Below are 19334 nucleotides of genomic sequence, written 5' to 3' on the forward strand. Positions count from 1 at the left end.
AGATGGAAGAGAAGGGTCTTGCCTTCACGTATTTTGGGCAGGGAAAATATAACATGGGAGGAAAAGTCCTAAAGCAGGTCTTGGCTGTGTTAATTGTGGAATATTTCCCTAGAGCAGAGGGTTTACAATGAAGAGAAGTGGATTTATTGAAACAAAGTTGAATTGGGAGGGTAGGATCAGATAAAAGCAGGATTCTGGATTTAACACGGAAAATGTGAGCAGAGTAAATTTACAGTATGGAATGGAAATCAGCTCACTGTGGTGGAAAGTGGACTGTGGGGCCAGGCAGGTTCTGCCCCTTGAAAGCCAGACCCTAGGCAATTAACCTGACCTCTCCCCATCAAAATAAGTATAAAATAATACCACTGACCTTACTGGGAATAAAATGAGATAAAAGACTTTGAACAGTGCCTGACCTAAAGCACGTGTTTAAGAAATATCACACTTGAATGCAAGCTCCAGGAGGACAGGGAGTGTCATCTGCTTTGTTCACTTGTGTGCCCCAAGTGCTGAGAATAATGCCTGGCCCATTCCAGGAACCCAAAAAAGGTGGGTAAAAGGCCTATGGCATTTTCAGGGATAACGATCTAGACTAGGGGAAGCAGAAAGGGATGGCTTCTGAACTGCAAGAAAACAGTCTAAAGGAAAATCTAGGAACATGGGTCAGCAAACTAATGCCTGCGCCTGTTTTTAGGAAGTTTTATTGGAACACAGCTACACACATGTATTGTCTGTGGTGGTTTTGGCACTGCAGCAGCAGAGCTGACAATACAACAGAGACAGCGTGGCCTGCAAATTCTAACGTCTACTGTCTGGCCCTTTACAGAAAAATTGTGCTGACCTCTGAAGTTGAATATGAAGGACAGTTATCGAAGAATACTGCTTTTTAAGAGCTTCAGAAAATTAGTCATGTGAAAAATGTATTCTTAAGAAACATACCTTCCTTTGATTTGTATCTTCTCACTTCACAAATTAAAATCCAAAAGGGTTGAAATCTTGTCCTCCAAAGAAGGAGCTGTGTTTAGGTCACCTTATAGTTTATAACAGTGAAACTGATTTGAGTACTGAGGAAATAATAACCCAGAGACAAAAGGCTGGGCACACCAACCTTTTTATATCTAAACTGTAGTCTCTCCAAATGAGCTATGTCATGTACATTAAAGCTTTATAGATCCGTTATTTTAAAATATGACCAGCTTATAATCTTTCTTCTCAAGTTCCCAGTTGTGTTTAAGGCCAAACAGGTTAGAACCCAAATTAAAGGAATCCATTCATATTACATGTTAATTTTTATTACAAAAGCATTTGTCTTATTCTGAGACAACTGTTATAAACAAAATTCAGTTGGGTCCCTTTTGCTTCCACACCTCAGATTGGATAACCCAATTACTGCATCTGAATATTTTAAGCAAATAAGCCCTCTGACTGATAATATTCAAGGAAACTGACTTTTTTTTTTTTTGCTTATTATTAGAGCTTTTCAGTAACATCAGCTAATTTCTCTTAAGTAACCAGAATTGTGTAATCTTTGCTTAGAGAGCAAGATAAATGTTCACTCAGTGAACTGAAGAGCATTCTGTAGTCATCAGCTCTTGAAAGTAGAGCCTGGGGAGATAACACCACCTATAGTGCCTTCACTGGTAGCAGGGTTAGGATTAAAGAGAGGAAAAAGTGTTCAGCTGCCAGTGAACCCCCAGCCATGACTACAAAACAGGTATAAATGTCCCATGAACTATAATGTATACACTGGTACTCTTTGAATTGGAACTGAAACAACATATGCAAACTATTGCTTTTGCAGTAGCAAATCACAAGTTTCAATTATCAAAGCCTGAACATTTAGACATCTTTAGCCCATGGAGGGTTATTAACAATAGTCTCAAATTTTACATATTGTATTAATAAGAATTGAATTTTTAAAGTAACATCTATTATCCAAGTAACAATGGTCTGTGAGGGGGACTGATGACTGCTGGACAATGTATAGTAACTTAACATGGAAGATGAGGACATAAATAAATTTTGTAGGTGTTTGGCCTATATTGGCTAAGAATTATATTTTATGGTTCATCCTCAGAATACCATATAATAGTTCTTGAAGGCTGATTTTTTTTAAGTAAGAGTTAAAGTTCTATACCAAATGTGATAATTTCTATGTAGATGAATTATTAAACATTTATATGACAAATCCATAAATTAAACAAATAAATAAGAATGTGAATTAGAAAATTTTAATTTAATTTAATAAAACACAAATTCCAAATATTTTATTAAGGGAAGACAATTATCCAGGTTTCAAAAAAACTTTAAAAACATTATAAAATAAACTGTGATTTAAAAATATCACAAGGTGCAGTTAAATCAGCCAGATATTTTGGGTAACCTTGCAGTTTACTATAAAAATCAAATATTACCAATGAGTGTAGATTTTTATTTATGGTAATTCCCTGAGGTTTTTGTTTCTCCATACATTAAATCCTTTCATCATGTCCAGTAAGAGCTATTAAAAAAAAAAAAGGGTAGTTCTCTGCTAGACACTAAACCTTAAAGCATTTTACACTGCTGGACTATAAGCTTCAACCTAGTGATACTTATTATATAAAAAGAAAGGAAATACAGTTTGAATACAGATGCAAAAAAACAAACAGCCCCTATCATTTAGATTTTGGAAAGAAATGCAGCTTTTTAGTTAGCATTGAGGCAAAGCAGGGAACTTGCTTCTTTCCAATTGCACTTGGGTCTTTGCAAAAGTCCACTCGGCGCTGAGAAACTTTCCTGTTCACCAGAGTTAGGAGTTCTGTGAACTCCAAGGAGGAGCCGTATTTTTTCAACATCTCGCACAAATCTTGAATATACCAGGAGCCATTCACAGTTTCCCGGTGAGAATAATAGCCTAAAAAAGAAGAGGAAACAGTCCGTTTAAGTTTTCTGACTTTTAATTACTGTGACTCAAAAACACCTTTATATAATCCAGTTACAGAAGTATACGTTCTCAAAAGTCCCTGGAGAAGACTAAGATGCATCCACGATACGGCTTTTTAAACTGTCCTCTAACAGTCAACTCTTCTCACGTGGGAAAAGGGATTAGGAGTTAATTTTATTTAATTTCCCCCATTTCCTAAAATTTACCAAGATGGTGGGTGGGCAAAGGTTTTGAGAGACAAGAGATTATTAGAAGTAAAACAGAAAATTGTGTATTCTAAGAGCAAAGGAAACTCATTGAAATATTTTTCTGCAGAGCTGCCCATGAATATTACAATATACTTACACCATCAGAAATTGATAGCAGGCTGATAATATTTAATATAATCAGACATATTGCTTTACTTAACATAGTTGTCAGGAATGACTTTTCTATAAGGTATTTTACACTTTCATTTATCATTGTGCCATACGATCAAGGAAATCCATTCTAAACCTGAGTGTCTCAAGACCTAATCACCGTGTTCCAAAAGGAAGATCTGATCAAGTCAATGGAAGATGAAACCTAGAAACTTAGCCAAGAGAGCCAATTACATGCTTATATTAAACACCAACACACCTTCTGCAACAGAGTAGCACATAAGGAAGTCTGCGCCAGCAGGCAGTGTGTAAACTGAGGCTGCATCCACCTCGGTTATGTTGGCGTCCAGCTTGTCTGTCTGATGGTCCACTACATCCAAAGGAATGACTGGCACATCGTGCTGGTTTCCCCGACAAGCCTGCAAGACAAGGAGGAAATAAACGACCTCCTTTGCCTACTGTTTTCTTCCAGATGCTTAATGTTTACAGTCAATGTACAATTCACACCAACAACAGCCACATTATAGGCACTTCAGAAACAATATGCTCATGTTTAGAGGGGACTAAAGATGACAAAGTTGCTTCCCTTCTTATGTGTTCTTTTATTTAATGTTAAAAAAAAAGATTGGCATCCTCAACTACACACCAAATTATGTTGGTTGAAAAACACTGTGGAGAAGCAAGTCTGGTTTTGTTATGGATTAACCACACCCATAGCACCAAGAGTCACCCTCTTTTTTGAAATCTACAGTATTTACATAAGTGTTTCTATTTAATCAGGTAATATGTTTCCAGATTGGATTTTGTTTGCCTGGCTGCTGCCATAAATTGTTAAAGGTCAAAAGGACTCCCTGCCCAGAAAGACATCTATTTATGTGCCTTCCTCCATTTGCTCCTACTTAAAAGTGAGGTCTCAGTTTCTTATCTATTAATGCTGACTCACCCAGAGGCTAACATAATTTCTACTCTTAAGTGACCTAACAAGATTTTGTTGTAGCATTATAAATGCATCAATCAGTTCTGACTGATTTGGTTAATTAAAGAATTACAAGCTTCAAAAGAAACAAAGAAACCCCAAGTGATTTCAAAGTTATCAAATAAACAGGAGATCCCTAACATACCATTTTTTACAGGGAGCCTTTAATCTTATTTAGTATTATCAGGCTTATTTTCAAACCTTATTTTCCACTGTCTTTCCTAAATACAATGGAGAGCACCTGTAACTTGATGAAATCACTGGTCAAATCAATTGCAATAAGAGCTACCTTTTACTGAGGTCTTACCATTTGCCAGGCATTGTTCTAAGTGTTTTTCATTCATTAGGTTGTTTTATCCTCACAACAACCCCATGAGGTGGTTGCTATTACAATCCCCATTTCAAGGATGAAAAACCTGAGGCATAGAGATAAAATAATTTGCCAAAACATTTCTTTCCTTTTTGGCTCTCTTCCATAGTAGCTCATTCATTATTTCCAATTCTGTTGTGCGTCACGGTGTTGGCCATTCCCTTTTCCGTGAAATCCTCATCTGCCATTATTCTTTTCTGATCTTCCTCTTCCTTCTCTGGGCTGTCCTCTGCAGTATCTTTCATCCTCTGCTTATTCCTCATTGGTGTCCTCAGTTTTTTTTTACACTCATTTGTCAGGCTATACACATGTATACATGTATAACCCATCTACTCCCAAGGTTTCAATTACCAGCTGTTATTAGTTTGCTAATGCTGCCTGTTATGCAAAATACCAGAAATGGATCAGCTTTTATAAAGGGGGTTTATTTGGTTACAAAGTTACAGTCTTAAGGCCACAAAGTGTCCAAGGTATCTCATCAACAACCAGGTACCTTCACTGAAGAATGGCCAGTGGTGTCCGGAAAATCTCTGTTAGCTGGTTTCAAAATGGCTTTCTCCCAGGACGCTCCTCTCTAGCTTCAGCTTCTCTCCAAAATGTCACTCTCAATTGCTCTCAGGGCGTTTGTCCTCTCTTAGCTTCTCTGGAGCAAAAGTCTGCTTTCAAAGGCCATCCCCAAAATGTCTCTGTAAACTGCAATTCCTCTCTCAGCTCCTGTGCATTCTTCAAAGTGTCCCTCTTGGCTGAAGCAAACTTGCTCCTTCTGTCTGAGCTTATACAGTGCTCCAGTAATTTAATTCAGACCCACCCTGAATGGGTGGGGCCACACCTCCATGGAAATTATCCAATCAGAGTCATCACCCACAGTTAGGTGGGATGATTTCCTTCCAAACAACCTAATCCAAAGGTTCCAACTTAATCCCCACTAATACGTCTGTCCCCACAAGATTGCATCAAAGAACATGGCTTTTTTTCCTGGGAGACATAATATATACAAACTGTTACACCATCCAACGGGTTACTCCCAAATTTATTTCTTCGACCCAGGCCTTTTGTCTTAGGTTCTAGACCTGTTCCTCCAAGGGCATGTCCCACAATTACTAACCCCTGTACAGTTGTCCAAACCAAAACCTAGCCAATCATCCTTAAATCCTCCTTTTCTCTTACAAGCCCCGCACCCCTCCTAAGGCTTCATTGGCAGGATATGAAATATGGGATCATGTAATTTCAAGTACTCAAGTAACAGATGGCATGCTAGTCATGGAAATACAGAATTGCAGCACTGTACATTAGGAATTAGTTCTCTTTTTTGTCCAAAATCTATTGATGTGCCAGCTGATGTTATTCAGGCCAAAAAAAAAAAAAAGGTTTCTTATCTATAATACCAATTTGGCAGGGGTGTAAACAGCATCTTAATTTAAGGGAAAATGTGAATAGAATGAGGCAAAACTAGGAGTAGACCTCTTTACTCCTGCATTTTCCCTGTTGGCTTACATGCTCCCAAGCTCACAAGAATAAGCTTAATCTAAACAGACTGCCTTTTGCAAAGCACTCTTCATCAAGCAGATACCTTCTCTGGTGGCTCCACCTTGACACCAGGCTGTACCAGAGGTTACAGCACATTGGTTATTCTGTGAGTCACTTCAAATATAATTAAGTTCTGGTTTGTTGTAATAAAGATACTGAGAGTGTTAAGAAAGCATTATTACTAACAGTTCAGTGATTGGCCAGGATTCAAAAAGCATCTTTCCAATTACTGGAGAAAGTTACTTTCAAAATTGCTTCAATCCTTTACAATCACAAGTACAGAACCATGGACTTTATAATTAAGAGGATTAACATAACTAGTCTTACCTGAATGATAAATATCTTGGGTTTTCCAACCAGGCTCTGACACTTGTCTCCTTTGAACAAGCCAGTCAGTGTCTGAATTTCAATTTTAGCATCGTATGCATAAATGTGATTGCCTTCGCCATGGCTCAGGAACACACATACAAAGCAGTCAGCATCTGCATGGCTAGCAGTCGACACTATAAAGGCCCCCAAAGTTCATACAGAAATGAAAATAAGATGCTAGTTAACAAGTACATATAAAAAATTCAATTACTAATACTAGAATAAAGTCATATACAAATGATTGGGGGAAGGGGAAAAATATAAGTGTAAAATATCTGTAATAAAATCCAACTTATTTTAGTCTTTAACCAAACAGGATAATTTATGCCACACTGGATTTTTTAAATGCAAATTATTCGAGTTCAAAGTAATAAAGTGGCCAAATTTCATTCACTTTTCTAAAAGAGTAATGACTTGGAAAACATAAAAGGGATTATCATGGGATACCCTCCCCTTCAAGATCCAAGTCACTTTGGCAATAAATTAAAAGTTTCTTTGAATCAGCAGAGAGCCTCTTAGAGCAGAAATTACAATGACCCAAAAACTACTATTCAGCAGCCCCGCATGTGTTGCACTATATGTGCACAACACTTAAAGCTTCCAAAAGAGTATCAAGACATGACGTAGTAGACTCCAAAGCTTATGAACAAAGTAGTAAAGCTGGGAAGCAGCAATTAAAATGAAAATGATTTACAGATTAAAGGAGAGTGCTGAAGAAAGTTTAAAATAATTATGCAAATATCAAAATAGTTTCTTGGCAAAGGACTTGATAATCTATGGCATGAAGTGATTATTATGATAAACATAAATTCCAATATAATTATAGAGCCTACTGCATAGTGATGTTGTGAAAATTAAGAGATAGTATATGCAAATCAACACTATTTTCAAGTCAGTGAAAAACTGGGATATGGAGGGGTATGGAGCCTACAGATTGCCCAGCATCTGTTATTTGCATTTTAGATATGTAATGCTAAATGAAAGCATAATTCCAGTCATTTCTAGGGTGGTAGACTGAGCTAGCAATATGCTAATTGTAAGCTTTGTACGCATAATCCTTTGCAGGCGTCTCTAAATCTGTTGGATAACAAGCAGAGATGCATAACACCTATAGCCCTTGCTGAATCAATTCATAATAAGATTTCTTTGCAAGACAGAGTGAATTATTTGTACCTGTTTTAACAGGTAGGATAATCAAAGTACTCAATCCCATCAGAGGAAGATGAACTTTAATAAGAAACTACATACCCTCATGAATTTTGAGCATTAGTTCTTCTGCTTTAAGATTGTCAAAGCATTTCACTTCAAATCCTAGATCTGAAAGCCTGGTGACATATTAAATTGGTATTAGCTTAGGAGCTTTTCAACTTTGTCAAACACCCCTACTTTTGAGGAATCAATACACATCTTTATGACATACGAATTTGGTTTTCTTTAGGATAGAGAAAGAAAAAAACAAATAATGATGGTTTTCCTCGATCACCCATGAAGAGAAAAGGATTCAATCATAATGACAGCCAATTCTATTTAGAATACAGAATATAAAGAGCCCTACAAATATGTTAGTAACAACACAAAACCTGTTAGCATTTAATAGAACAAGGTAAGGAAGACAAGACTCAGGCTCACATGAGGCCCATCCTCAAATACTGTTATCTCATTGGTGCTAACAATCTGATAAATAATTCTGTTATCCCTTAAACATCTCCTCTCCTTGACATGTAAATAAAACCACTACCTGCGTCTGAGGCTGTCTCTGTCTGCACTGGTGCCCCGCCTTTCTGGCAGTGTTAAATGCCAGAAGAACCGCTCATGATTGAAGATTAAAGCAATTCCTCTCCTCCTGTGGTCCATTTTGTACTTCTCTGCTGGATCAAATGTTTCACTGTTAATGAAAAGTTTTAAAAAACAGTCACTTCCAGTCTTAACAAATTAACAAGCTCCTCCAAGCCCACGGTCAATGTGTAGAGTAGACAGAGTCTGCTGTTTCCTCCCTTCTCCTGTGCCAGGCTCATATCCCACTGGCGTGCACTGGAAAAGCCTTGGGGCCATACTAGGAGGGAAAGTCCTGAAATGTTTCTGTTTAGTTGATAAACAGCTGCTGTCCTGAGCACCCACCCTTAACCCCTCAGAATCTCTGCCTTTTGTCCCTCGTGCCAGGGTCCTACAACCAAGGACAATGGCCTGGCCCAGGCCCCAGCTCCAGCTCTAGGGCCCATGCAATACCAATTGTTAAATATTTTGAGCGTCACTACAAGCCCTTAGGCATCCAGGGGCAGCAACTAACCTGTGTATCTACAATTCGACCCCCAAAATGCAAAAACTTTGACATGTTCAGTTCTACTCTCTAGCTCTCAGGTCCTATTCTGGCTTTGATTTCCACAGGCTGATCATGACCCTCTGATGTTACCACCATAGGAAAGACCTTTATTAGAAAGAGCATGTTTTTACCTTTTATAAAAGGCATCTGTTTCTGTCATGTTTTCTTCCTCACCTACTAAAAAAAAAAAAGTTGAGTTTTGTTAATTCTTTTAACTTTCTGATTTATGGGAGTGAAAACATAGTAGGAACTCTATGACCCTTTGGTTTTGATAGATTTAAAAGTTGATGCCTAAACTAATGCAAGATGTTAATAGTAAGGAAAACTATGCGTAGGGGGTGGTATATGAGCACTCTACTACTTGTAAGATTGCCCTGTAAACCTACAACGGCTCTCAAAAAACTGCAATGAGCTACCACTTCACACCCACAAGGACAGTTATTTAAAATAAAACAAAAACAAAACTCAGAAAATAACAAGTGTTGACATGGATATGGAGAAATAGAAACCTTCAGAATTGCTGGAAATACAAAATGGGGCAGCTGCTGTGGAAAACAGTTTGGCAGTTCCTCAGAAAGTGAAACATAGACCTACCATACAAGCAGACAATCCTGCTTAAAGATATATACCCAAAAGAACTAGGACAGGTATTTGCTCTCTGATGTTCATTGTGGCATTATTCACCATAGTCAAAAGGTGGAAGCAACCCAAGTGTCCAACAGATGAATGGGTAAAACAAAATGTGGTATACCCATACAATAAAATACCATTCAGCCACAAAAAGAGATGAAGTGCTGATACATGCTACAACATGGATGAACCTTGATGACATCCTGTTGAGTGAAATAAGCCAGACACAAAAGGACAAATATTGTATGATTTCACTTATACAGAATGCTTAGAACAAGCAAATCCATAGAGGCAGAAAGCAGAATAGTGGTTACAAGGGGTAGAGCAAGGGAGAAAAGCGAAATTATTGGTTAGTGGGCAAGTTTCTGTGTGGGATAATGAAAATGCTCTGGAAAGAGATAGTAGTGAAAGTTGCACAATATTATCAATGTACTTAATGCTACAGAATTGCTCACTTAGAAATGGTAAAAATGATTTTTATGTATGTTACCACAATAAAAAGTTTTTAAAAAAGTAACGTGCTAATTAAAGAGAAAATTAAATTACCCTCATTGGCCATAACGTGCCACCAAGAATTTAACACTTTTTAATAGTTCACTAGTGCCTTCATTTCTTTCTTTTATAGAATGGGATCACACTTTATATGTAACTTTACATTCTGATTTTAAAACCTAATATATTGGAGGACGAGTATGTATATAGGAACTCTGTACTTTCTGTGTAATTTCTCTGTAAACCTACAATTACTATAAAAAATAAAGCTTATTAAAGACAAAAATTCTTTAAAAGTTGAGGTATATGAAGAGAAGGGCAAAGGGGAACTGAAGGTAAACTGCTTGAGAATACAACAAAAGGACTATAAATTAACAATTCTTTCTCATCCCTGGCTCTTACCTCCAAACTAACAAATAATCTAAAAAAGATAAATCTTAAATCTTAATAAAGAAAAAGCTTACACAAACTCCTTCAATGCAAAATATATCTAGAATAACAAAGCCCTGTGATTATGAAGCGTGAATATAACAAAATTGCTTTGTTATACGAAAAAGCATTTTGCAAATATTCTTTGAAACAGAGACAAGATTAAGTCACGCAGGAGAACTGATATACCATGACTACCCAGAAAAGGTAAACATTTGGGTGGGGGAAAGGATGGGGCGCAGGTGTTTGTAACAGGAAAGGATGGGGCAGAGGCAAAGGCAAGATGACTTGGATTTTGATACATCTGCACTTATAACCCCATAATGAGAACCCTCTGCTCCCCTCTCCAGCTCAGCACTCCCCACTCTCTGGCAGCTTTCAGGGAACCCTCCTCTCCACTCTCTGCAATGATGGAAGTGCTCTGTATCTGTGCTATCCAATATGGCAGCCATTAACCACAGGTGGCTCTTGAGCACTTGGAATGTGGTTACTGCAACTGAGAAACTGAATTTTTTATTTCATTTAATATCAATTCATTTAAATTTGCATAGCCATATATGGCCAGCAACTTCTGTACTGAATAGTGCAATAAGTCTAGCATTTTCTATTACAAGGGTCCATCCACTCATGAATCTGAGTTTACTTACTAAACTTACCAACTTAAAGAGGAGAGAGGAAGTAATGAATAAAAAGAAATATTAACAGTATAGCAAGATGCACTCCTTGGCTGAGGCCTTTGAAGGAAGCACAACCCTAAAGCAGCGTGGATCCTTATCCACTGCCTCCTAACAAGGAGAGTCCTGTTCCCTCTCTCTTTAGAGTCTCCCACTGGCATTTGATTGTTTCACCTTCACTTCTCCTCCCTGACAAAAAACACACCCTGGGGGTGAGGGTGAGGTGGGGGGTTCAGCTCAATTCCTCTGTAGCCAGTCACTGTCAGCTGGTTTCATCTGGAATGTGTCCAAACCATGAGACCCAACATTCCCAAGGTGTCTCCTTGTCCAGTGGGCCCCAAGTCAGTTTTTCTCAACTTTGTGCATCAGAATTCCTGGATGCCAGCCCAGACTAACCGAATCAGAATTCTTGGGGAAGGGGTGACAATCTATGCAATTATGACAAGGTGATTTCCAAGGTGTCCTTCAGAGGCAACTACAACCACAGCTAACAAGAAAGCTCTTGAATCTGATCCGTACCAGGTGATCACAGTAACCCTGTACTTCCTACTCCACAACTCTGCTCTATAGAAACATTACATGGATTTATACTTCTTCTGTTTTCAAAAGATGCCTGGGATTTACCTCATTTTGATAGCACCTCCTTATATTTAAGACAATTATCTATAAAGAAGTAGAATAACTTCAGACCAAACCTATTAAATCCATATGTCTGAAAGCCAGCTATCCCCTCAGCCCCAAGAAATCTGCACATCATGGAAAGCTCTGAGAATTTCTTGGCTGAGAAAATGGTAGCAGACCTGGTAATTTCACCCTCCAGCTTTTGTACTACTTTGGTTGCTGAGCCTTAGACGGCTCAAAGTGTGCCTGGTGGGAGCTTTGCCAGATGACTGGTCACCAAGTAGCTCAAGTTCCAGAGAGTGAAAGCACTGGAGATGTTTACTCAGTTCTCCAGTTTTTTCACAGTCACAAAGAAGGAGCTTCACGATTCTTGGCTAGGTGTAATTTAAGATGTGAATATGGTTGTCTAAAATAGTGCCCTTAGCTTAGAAAAGGCCTACAGAAACAGAAATGGCTAGCTAGTTTTAAGGTAGCTGCTTAAAACAATTTTTTAAATAGCATTCCATTTGAAATTTACACAGCTATGGCAATCTCGGTGAGAATTTTTGTTGCTGTTATTGTTTTATTATTGATTTTTGTTTTCTTAAACACTGTGGATGTAGAAAGAAGCCAGGCTCTAGAGACTTTGGTTCTGATCCTGGCCGCCTCTAACCTTCACACATTCAAACCTTACTGAATTTCAATTTCCTCTAATGTAAAATGAGGTAGGAACTCTATTCTAGTGTTAATGTTCTAAAATTCTAACATAAATGCGTCCTGCAGCACCAATAAGAAACCAGGCCCAGCTGCCATGCTAAGCAAACATTGTATCAGAACAGAAAACCATGGAGACAGACTTCAGAACTTGAATTCCAACCATGTCCTGGAGTCGGTAAACTTTATCCACAGTTTCTAGAGAAAACAGTACATATTGACTAACGGTGTGTCCACCCTGAGCTATACCAACCAAGAGACAGCCCTTCAAGGATGCACTTTAACAAACACCACTGTACTGCATGAATACAAGTGCACTGGCTAAAATCATAAATGGCTTCATTGACACAGAGAAAATAAATTTTAATGGAGACACTCTGTAAGAGGTTTATAAATTCCTTTGTTCATCTGCAATCTAGTTATCAAAAATGTTGTCTGTCATTAAACCTGATTCTTAGCCTCTTCTCTTTTCTCATGCCTCTGGTTTAAGCATTTTTCCTTTCCACCATGATATACCATCAACTTCTTTGTTCCTGAATCCAGTTTAACCTTTATAAAACCAATCACTCCTTTCTCCCCTCACACTAACTTGATAATTTCTCCAAATAATCCTACCAGCTACCATTCCTTGGTGGTCTGGCACTTTAGATACTTTATCTCATTCAATTCCACAATGCCCATGAGATAGGGATGAAAAAACAGGACCCGGAAATAACTGAAACTATGGTACTATAACCCATAACATTCTTGGAAATTTCCTATATAACTACTTGTTAAGGCGTACTTTGAAAGTTGTCACCTTTTTGCTTACACATGTATGCTAAAATTCACAATAAGGAAATAAATGAAACTGTGGAATTGTAAACCCTAACATTCTTTGAAATTTGCTTTCTACTTGTTAAACTGCACTTGGAAAGTTATCACTTCTATGTAAATATGTTATATTCCACAATAAAAAAAAAAAAACAGGGCCAGGCTTGTCCAAGATCACAGCAATGGAGGTGGAGCTGAAAGCCAGGTAGGCCTGTAGCAATGTGTCTGCTACACCCCCTCCAACCGGAGAGGGAATCCAGTTACCTTTCTTAACTAAATGTACATTTCCCCAAAATTCTTCAGTATTTACTGTCATCATCTTCATTCACTGCAGCATCTATGAAAATGGACCCATATTCCCTATCAACAATCTGTTTAAAAACCCTATATTTAATAACCTATGTCAGGCCTGGGGCATACACTGGAAAGGCGTAGGGGGTGCAGGAAAAGGAAGGGAGCCGGCCAGTGAAGACAGGAAAGACTGGCGGGAGGGGGGAGGTGCGGTGGCCACTGCCCTGGCTCCCCAGCCCTCACCAGTTGTTCCAAAGCTGGAAGGGGCCCCGGGCGCTGCACAGCCCGTCCTGGGCAAGAACACTGCCCTTAAGACCAGGGTGACATCTACAACGTGCCTCTACAGCAAGGCTTGTTTTGAGCAGCAAAGAATAAAATGCTCTGAAATAAAATCACTTTGTAATCGACTGTCAGCGTTGCAACTCTCTTTTCCTACCCTGAAGCTTAAGTTTTCTAAACTTTACCACTAATATAATTAATAAGCGACAGGAAGAAACTTCTAAAGTAAGCGAACGTTCTAAAGTTGCTTATTTCTTGGAGAAAATGTTACTGTGATTTCAATTCAAATCGACAAATATTTGCAGGTTTCCTGGATGCAGGACGCGGTATATTGGGGCAGTATAGTCCAAAAAGGCCTGGCTTTGCCTCCAGTTTAAGACCGGGGACATCCAGAGGCCTCTGCCCGGGCGCTCCTGGAAACTACTTATGCCTCCATTATTACTTTATATAACTACTACATTTTACTTTTTATTTAAAAGTGGGAAAAGTAAACAAGACACCACCTCTCAAAGTCAACCTTTCATATGACCTGGCGCGGGGGACGCCAGGATCCGCCAGGACCCGCCAGGACCAGCCCTTTACAGTTTAAATAGCCCCGACGCCTGCAAACAGATCAGCGCCCGGAGGACAAAGGCGGCAGGGGCACGCCCCAGCGACCATCGCCGGCGCCGCTACCCGAGAACGCACGGAGGCGGAGAACAAGCTCCCGGATTGCTTTTTCTTGACCCGAAAATTAAGTTCCCCTTCCCCGAAACTGAGCCCTTCCTCTGGAGACCGAAACTTCCTGCTCTGGTCCAGGAAATACGGAAAGTCGCAGCGCCCCCTCCCACCGCTCCCGTCCCAAACCCTAACCCCCACCTCCGCACACCTGCAGGCCGAGCCCCGAGGAGCTGCAGCCGCGAGCTCATCGCCGCCGAGCACGCCGCGGGTCACCCCGGCCAGCGCAGCTTCCTGGAACCGCGGGGCCGCAGCCCCCGCCCCTTCCTCCGCCGCCTCCGCCCCCCGCGCCCTCGGCTCTCTCCCTCCCAGGCTTTCCGCGCTCTGCTGCCTGCTCCGGCGAGCTGGCCCTGGTCCCGCGCAGCCCCCGGTCCTCGCCGCCGGTCCCTCGAGCCCCGGGGCAGAGTTTCCCGCCGCGGTCAAGCTCCTGCCTCTCGCGCCAGAGCTCGCGGGTGCCGGAGCCCCGAGGGAAGAAGTGACGCGATCTCGTCCGCCTTGGCGTTTGTAGAGAAGAACAGGGCCTTAGGGAAATGCAAGTTGCCACCCCTGGATAAACCACGGCCCCAGCAGTTTCAGATCACCTGCGGTGAGCTAAGGCTGGCTCAATCCTGGCATCCCCAAATGTTTGCTCTTCTCTGACTCCCTCAAATGTTCAGGGTTTTGAGTATCCCTTCCTGTTTCACATGTAGTCCTTTCCACAGTCCGAGTTACTTTGTAGGATGTGTAATAATTTATTTTAAATGCTTTTTGTTTGTATAGGGGATTTGGGCCAAGGTAAACTAGAGGCAAGTCCTAGATTTTCAAGTCTGGCTTTGCTAGGTAGAGCTGATTCCAGGAAGTAATCATGCAGAAATTCACCGAATGACAAGTCTGGAGTCCAGACTTTGGGTTATATAGATCATAACTTTTCTTGATATATTGTCCTCACCTATGCCACTCAAAGTGTGCTTAATTGGTGCAACAAAGCACTTAATTTTGGTTTAATTTAGTTCCTACTTATGTGGCTATTATATAAAACTTACTTCAACAGAAAACTCTAAGATTGGATGAAAACGGCCTCATTTTAAGAAATTTAATATAGGGATTGGCTCACACGACCTCAGGGATTGGCGAAGTCTGAATTCCATAGGGCAGGCTGCAAGTTGGAAACTAATGAAGATAAAGTTGAATTCCCCAGGAGAAGCTAGTTGGCTGAAGTAGAAGCAGGAATTCCTTCTGACTTCTGAAATCCTCAGTTCTGGCTTTAAGACTGACTGGTTGAGGAGATTCCCCTCATTGTTGAGTGCAATCTCCTTTGTGGCTTGTACATGCAATCAGCTGAAGATGTAATCAACTGATTGTAGTTATAAATCCATGTATAAAATACCCTCATAGTAACAAGCAGGCTAGTGTTTGCTTTTCAGAACAACTGGACACCATAACCGGGCCGAGTTGACACATGAAACTAACCGTCACACTCTTCTGGACCTTTTTTGTTTCAAAAGTAACCAACTTAGGACTGAAAAAAATATATATTAAGGAACAATTTCTAATACCTTACACTCAGTATAAGGGATACTTAAGTAAATAGTAAGTAGTTACTATAAGGAGTTCATCTCTTATAAATATTATTCTATTTGGGAGAGAAAAAATAAAATCTAATAACTCCTCCTACATGTGCTTGTGACTGAAAAGTCTTGCTTGGTAATTAAATAAAATATGAAATAAAGGAGAAGGGTTTTATTCTCCCCATGTGCATTTCATTGTATGCAGGAAATATTTCTGAAATTATGTATCTTAGTAACTTATTGTGGCAACCCGTGGCCTGAGCAAAACAGGCCTGCAGATCTTTGGTGCACAGCAGTCTGCATGACCTAGGCAGCTAAATGTTTAACCTATTGTCTTTCTAAGCCAGTAAAGAGTAAAAGGGTAAATTGACCTCAAAATGTAACTTGATGGGAAGCAGGCAGGAAGTGAGAGACTCTTAGTCTCACAAAAAGAGCAAAATGTAATTGTTCAAGTGTGATTCTACTCCTTCCTGCACCACCTCTCAGGTCAGAGTGACCTGTTCCCGCACCTATGCTCCCCCCACCCTTAGGAGGGCCTTTGTCTTAAACCCTTATAAAAGGTCTTCTGTCCTCTTTGCATCGCTCGGTCATCTTCCCTGCGAACACGGTGTCTGCCCAGCCTGAGAGAGCTGTCATGATCTCTCCACGACTTCTCACCCTGTAAGTAAGCCCTGAATAAAAGTTCACGTGTCAGAAAATGCTTGTTGTCTTCTTTGGCCTCTGGACTGGCATGGCCCTCTTGGGCTGCGACACTTATTCTGCAATAAAGACATGGAATACCAGTATCTCCCTCCTATGGGACTTTTATGGTCGTTATGCGGATTGAGTTAAATGACTGTAAAGCACTCAAAACAGTGCCTGGCATCTGGTAATTGGACCAAGCCTTCTTTTGGTTTCCTCATTACCTAGCCCAGTTGCATAGCTTTTGGGAAGTATTCAATAAATATTTATCCATTGAATGAGATTCAAGGTTTCAGTATTTGCACTCTGGACTTCATCAGTTTGAATGAGTTATCTGACTACCAGGGAATTTTCTGTCCTAATTTTCAGGGTCTCCTCTGCTTGAATCCTGAAAACACTCCCTCTATACATGTCCCAAGTGGCTGACCTTCCCACCATTCTGAAAGAAGCAGGTAGAAAGGATTTATCATTTTTTTTCTCCTAGAATTTTTAATTACTTTTAAAGCCTATGTAGTTATGTATTTTAAAGCAAATTTTTATTTTGTCCATCTTAAGACAAAATACATAAATAGTCTGGGTACTTAAACGGGCTGCCTGGGTTCTAATCCTGGCTCAACATTTTATTGGCTGTGAGACACTGAACAAATATTGCAATTTAAACTCTCGCAGCTTCAAATTCTTCTCCGTGAAATGGGACTGTCAGACCCCCGAAAAAAGAGTCTAACATATAGAAGGAATGTCTGATCCTTCTTTATCTTCCTTAACTGCTGCTTATCTCATAGATACCAGGTGCCCCATAAACTAAAGAATGAAGGCTGTTCAAGGCTGTTCCAGCCACAGTGGTGCCTCAAAGGCGGGTGAGGCAAGGTCCGATATGTCTATAAGGTGAATGACCACAAACAAGCCAAAAGGCCTGCTTCCTCCACATAGATGATACAGTGCACGTCAAAGAAGAGTAGTGTGTTAGAACCCTAGTAACCAGTCAGCTCAGAAATTGATAAGCCCTCACCCACTCAAAGCACAGGACACCCTTCCCTCCCCACATGGGTTTTTCCTTTAAAAACTGCTGCTCTCAGATAGAGAGCTGGAGCCATTTTTCTTTCTTTCTTTTTGCTGGCTCCCACCTGCTTTCTTCCTCTAATAAACCTTAAACTCTTTACTTAAACAATGACTCGCTGCATTGTGTGGATTCCTGAACGACTCCGACCTAACAGGGACCAAATCTACTTCAAAGTAAATTTAAGATTCCTAGAACAGTAGCCAACCCACAATAAGCTTTCAATGTTATTTTTAGCTACTGAAAATTACCTAGACCAGTTCTCAAACTGGCCTTAGAACAAGCAGTATCAGCATCACCTGGGAACTTGTTAGAAATGCACATTCTTGGGCCTAGTTTTACTAAAACTGGATCAGTAGCATTGTCTTTGCATACAAGCCACAGTGATGTTACACTTTTTGATTCAGCCTTGCTTGTTCAGTTTTTATAATGCCCTTCAAAGTCTCCTTGCTAACAAGTTTGCAAAAAAATTTTTGCTGGATCTCAGGTTTTCCAAAGGAAATCAGAATCATATAAACTTAAGCTGTAGGCAAAAACATTAGGTTTAATGGGGTAAACACTGACAGTAATAACCAAAGATTTAAAAGAATTCTTTGAATTTTCTTGTTTTCTACACAGGAAAGGATGAGGGTTGGACAGGTGAGGGTTGGCTAAGTCCTTCAGTTTCAGTACTGATCTTAATTTCTAAATACCTTCTCCAATTAAAGGATCCAGTGCTCCTTGGAGAAGGGGCTGATTCTAGAGTTGGGGCAGAGAATATATAAGATGAGCATGGGGCATCTTGCAGTGCTAGAAAGTAAGGAAGTGCTCAAAAGTCAAAAAGATGGGGTATGTCAAAGGGACACAGGAGCCAACCTGACAGAGCTCCCAATGGCCAAAATGAACAATTTGGACAAAAAGATAATAATGTAGTTCAGTATTATAATCCAGAGTATCAAAAAAGTACATGAGGCCATACTGATAAAATAATTGAATAAATAAATGGGGGGAAAGATAAATCTTCCTTACAGAAGAACATAAGTCCAAATAGTGTAAGTGATGGTTAGGTTCATGTGTCAACTTGACCAGGTAATGGTGCCCAGTTGTTTGGTCAAGCAAGCACTGGCCTAATTGTTATTATGAGGACATCTCATGGATTTTGATCATCAGTAGGTCGACTGCATCTATGACTGATTACATCTACAGTCAACTGAGGAGATTGCTTTCAGCAATGAGACATCTCATCCAATCAGTGGAAATCTGTAAAAGAAGTGATGATTTCCTAATATGAACTAACATTAATGAGCAAACTTTGAGAGTTAAAAGCTGAGCACACAGGTTATCAGGAGATAGAAAGAGGATAGAGATCAGGAATTTGATGCTGAAGGAGTATAGAATGTTCAACAGGATTAATTATATAGATCTAGAAATGGATAGCATAATACTTTGTGATGGTAGCACAATATTGTCAGTACCCTAAACAAAGATGTCTGTGAGTAAAGCTGAAAGAGGAGGCTAGGGGCATGTATGACACCAGAGGTAAAGATAGGTGATAGAGACTGGGACTGTATGACTTAGCAAAAACTA

At 39.9% G+C, this 19334-nt stretch overlaps 1 protein-coding gene across 4 annotated transcripts; it reads right to left on the reverse strand.

The window, feature by feature from the left end:
* Window positions 1–1386: 1386 nt before the first annotated feature.
* On the reverse strand, window positions 1387–15081 carry CASP6 (caspase 6). 4 transcript variants are annotated; one of them, XM_037830452.1, is made up of 7 exons: window positions 15065–15081; window positions 8976–9018; window positions 8263–8409; window positions 7773–7849; window positions 6483–6658; window positions 3542–3701; window positions 1387–2893 (listed from the first exon to the last, which is right to left on the reverse strand). In XM_037830452.1, the coding sequence occupies exons 2-7, from the start codon at window positions 9002–9004 to the stop codon at window positions 2655–2657; spliced, it is 828 nt and encodes a 275-aa protein (XP_037686380.1). In that variant the 5' UTR covers window positions 9005–9018; window positions 15065–15081; the 3' UTR covers window positions 1387–2654. The 4 variants fall into 4 exon arrangements, with proteins under 4 accessions (XP_037686380.1, XP_037686378.1, XP_037686379.1 ...); XM_037830450.1 differs by lacking the exon at window positions 15065–15081 and adding an exon at window positions 14635–14737 and having other exon boundaries at window positions 8976–9021; XM_037830451.1 differs by lacking the exon at window positions 15065–15081 and adding an exon at window positions 14635–14689.
* Window positions 15082–19334: the final 4253 nt, after the last annotated feature.

This window comes from Choloepus didactylus, chromosome 3, assembly GCF_015220235.1.
Source record: "Choloepus didactylus isolate mChoDid1 chromosome 3, mChoDid1.pri, whole genome shotgun sequence".
NCBI lineage: Eukaryota > Metazoa > Chordata > Mammalia > Pilosa > Megalonychidae > Choloepus > Choloepus didactylus.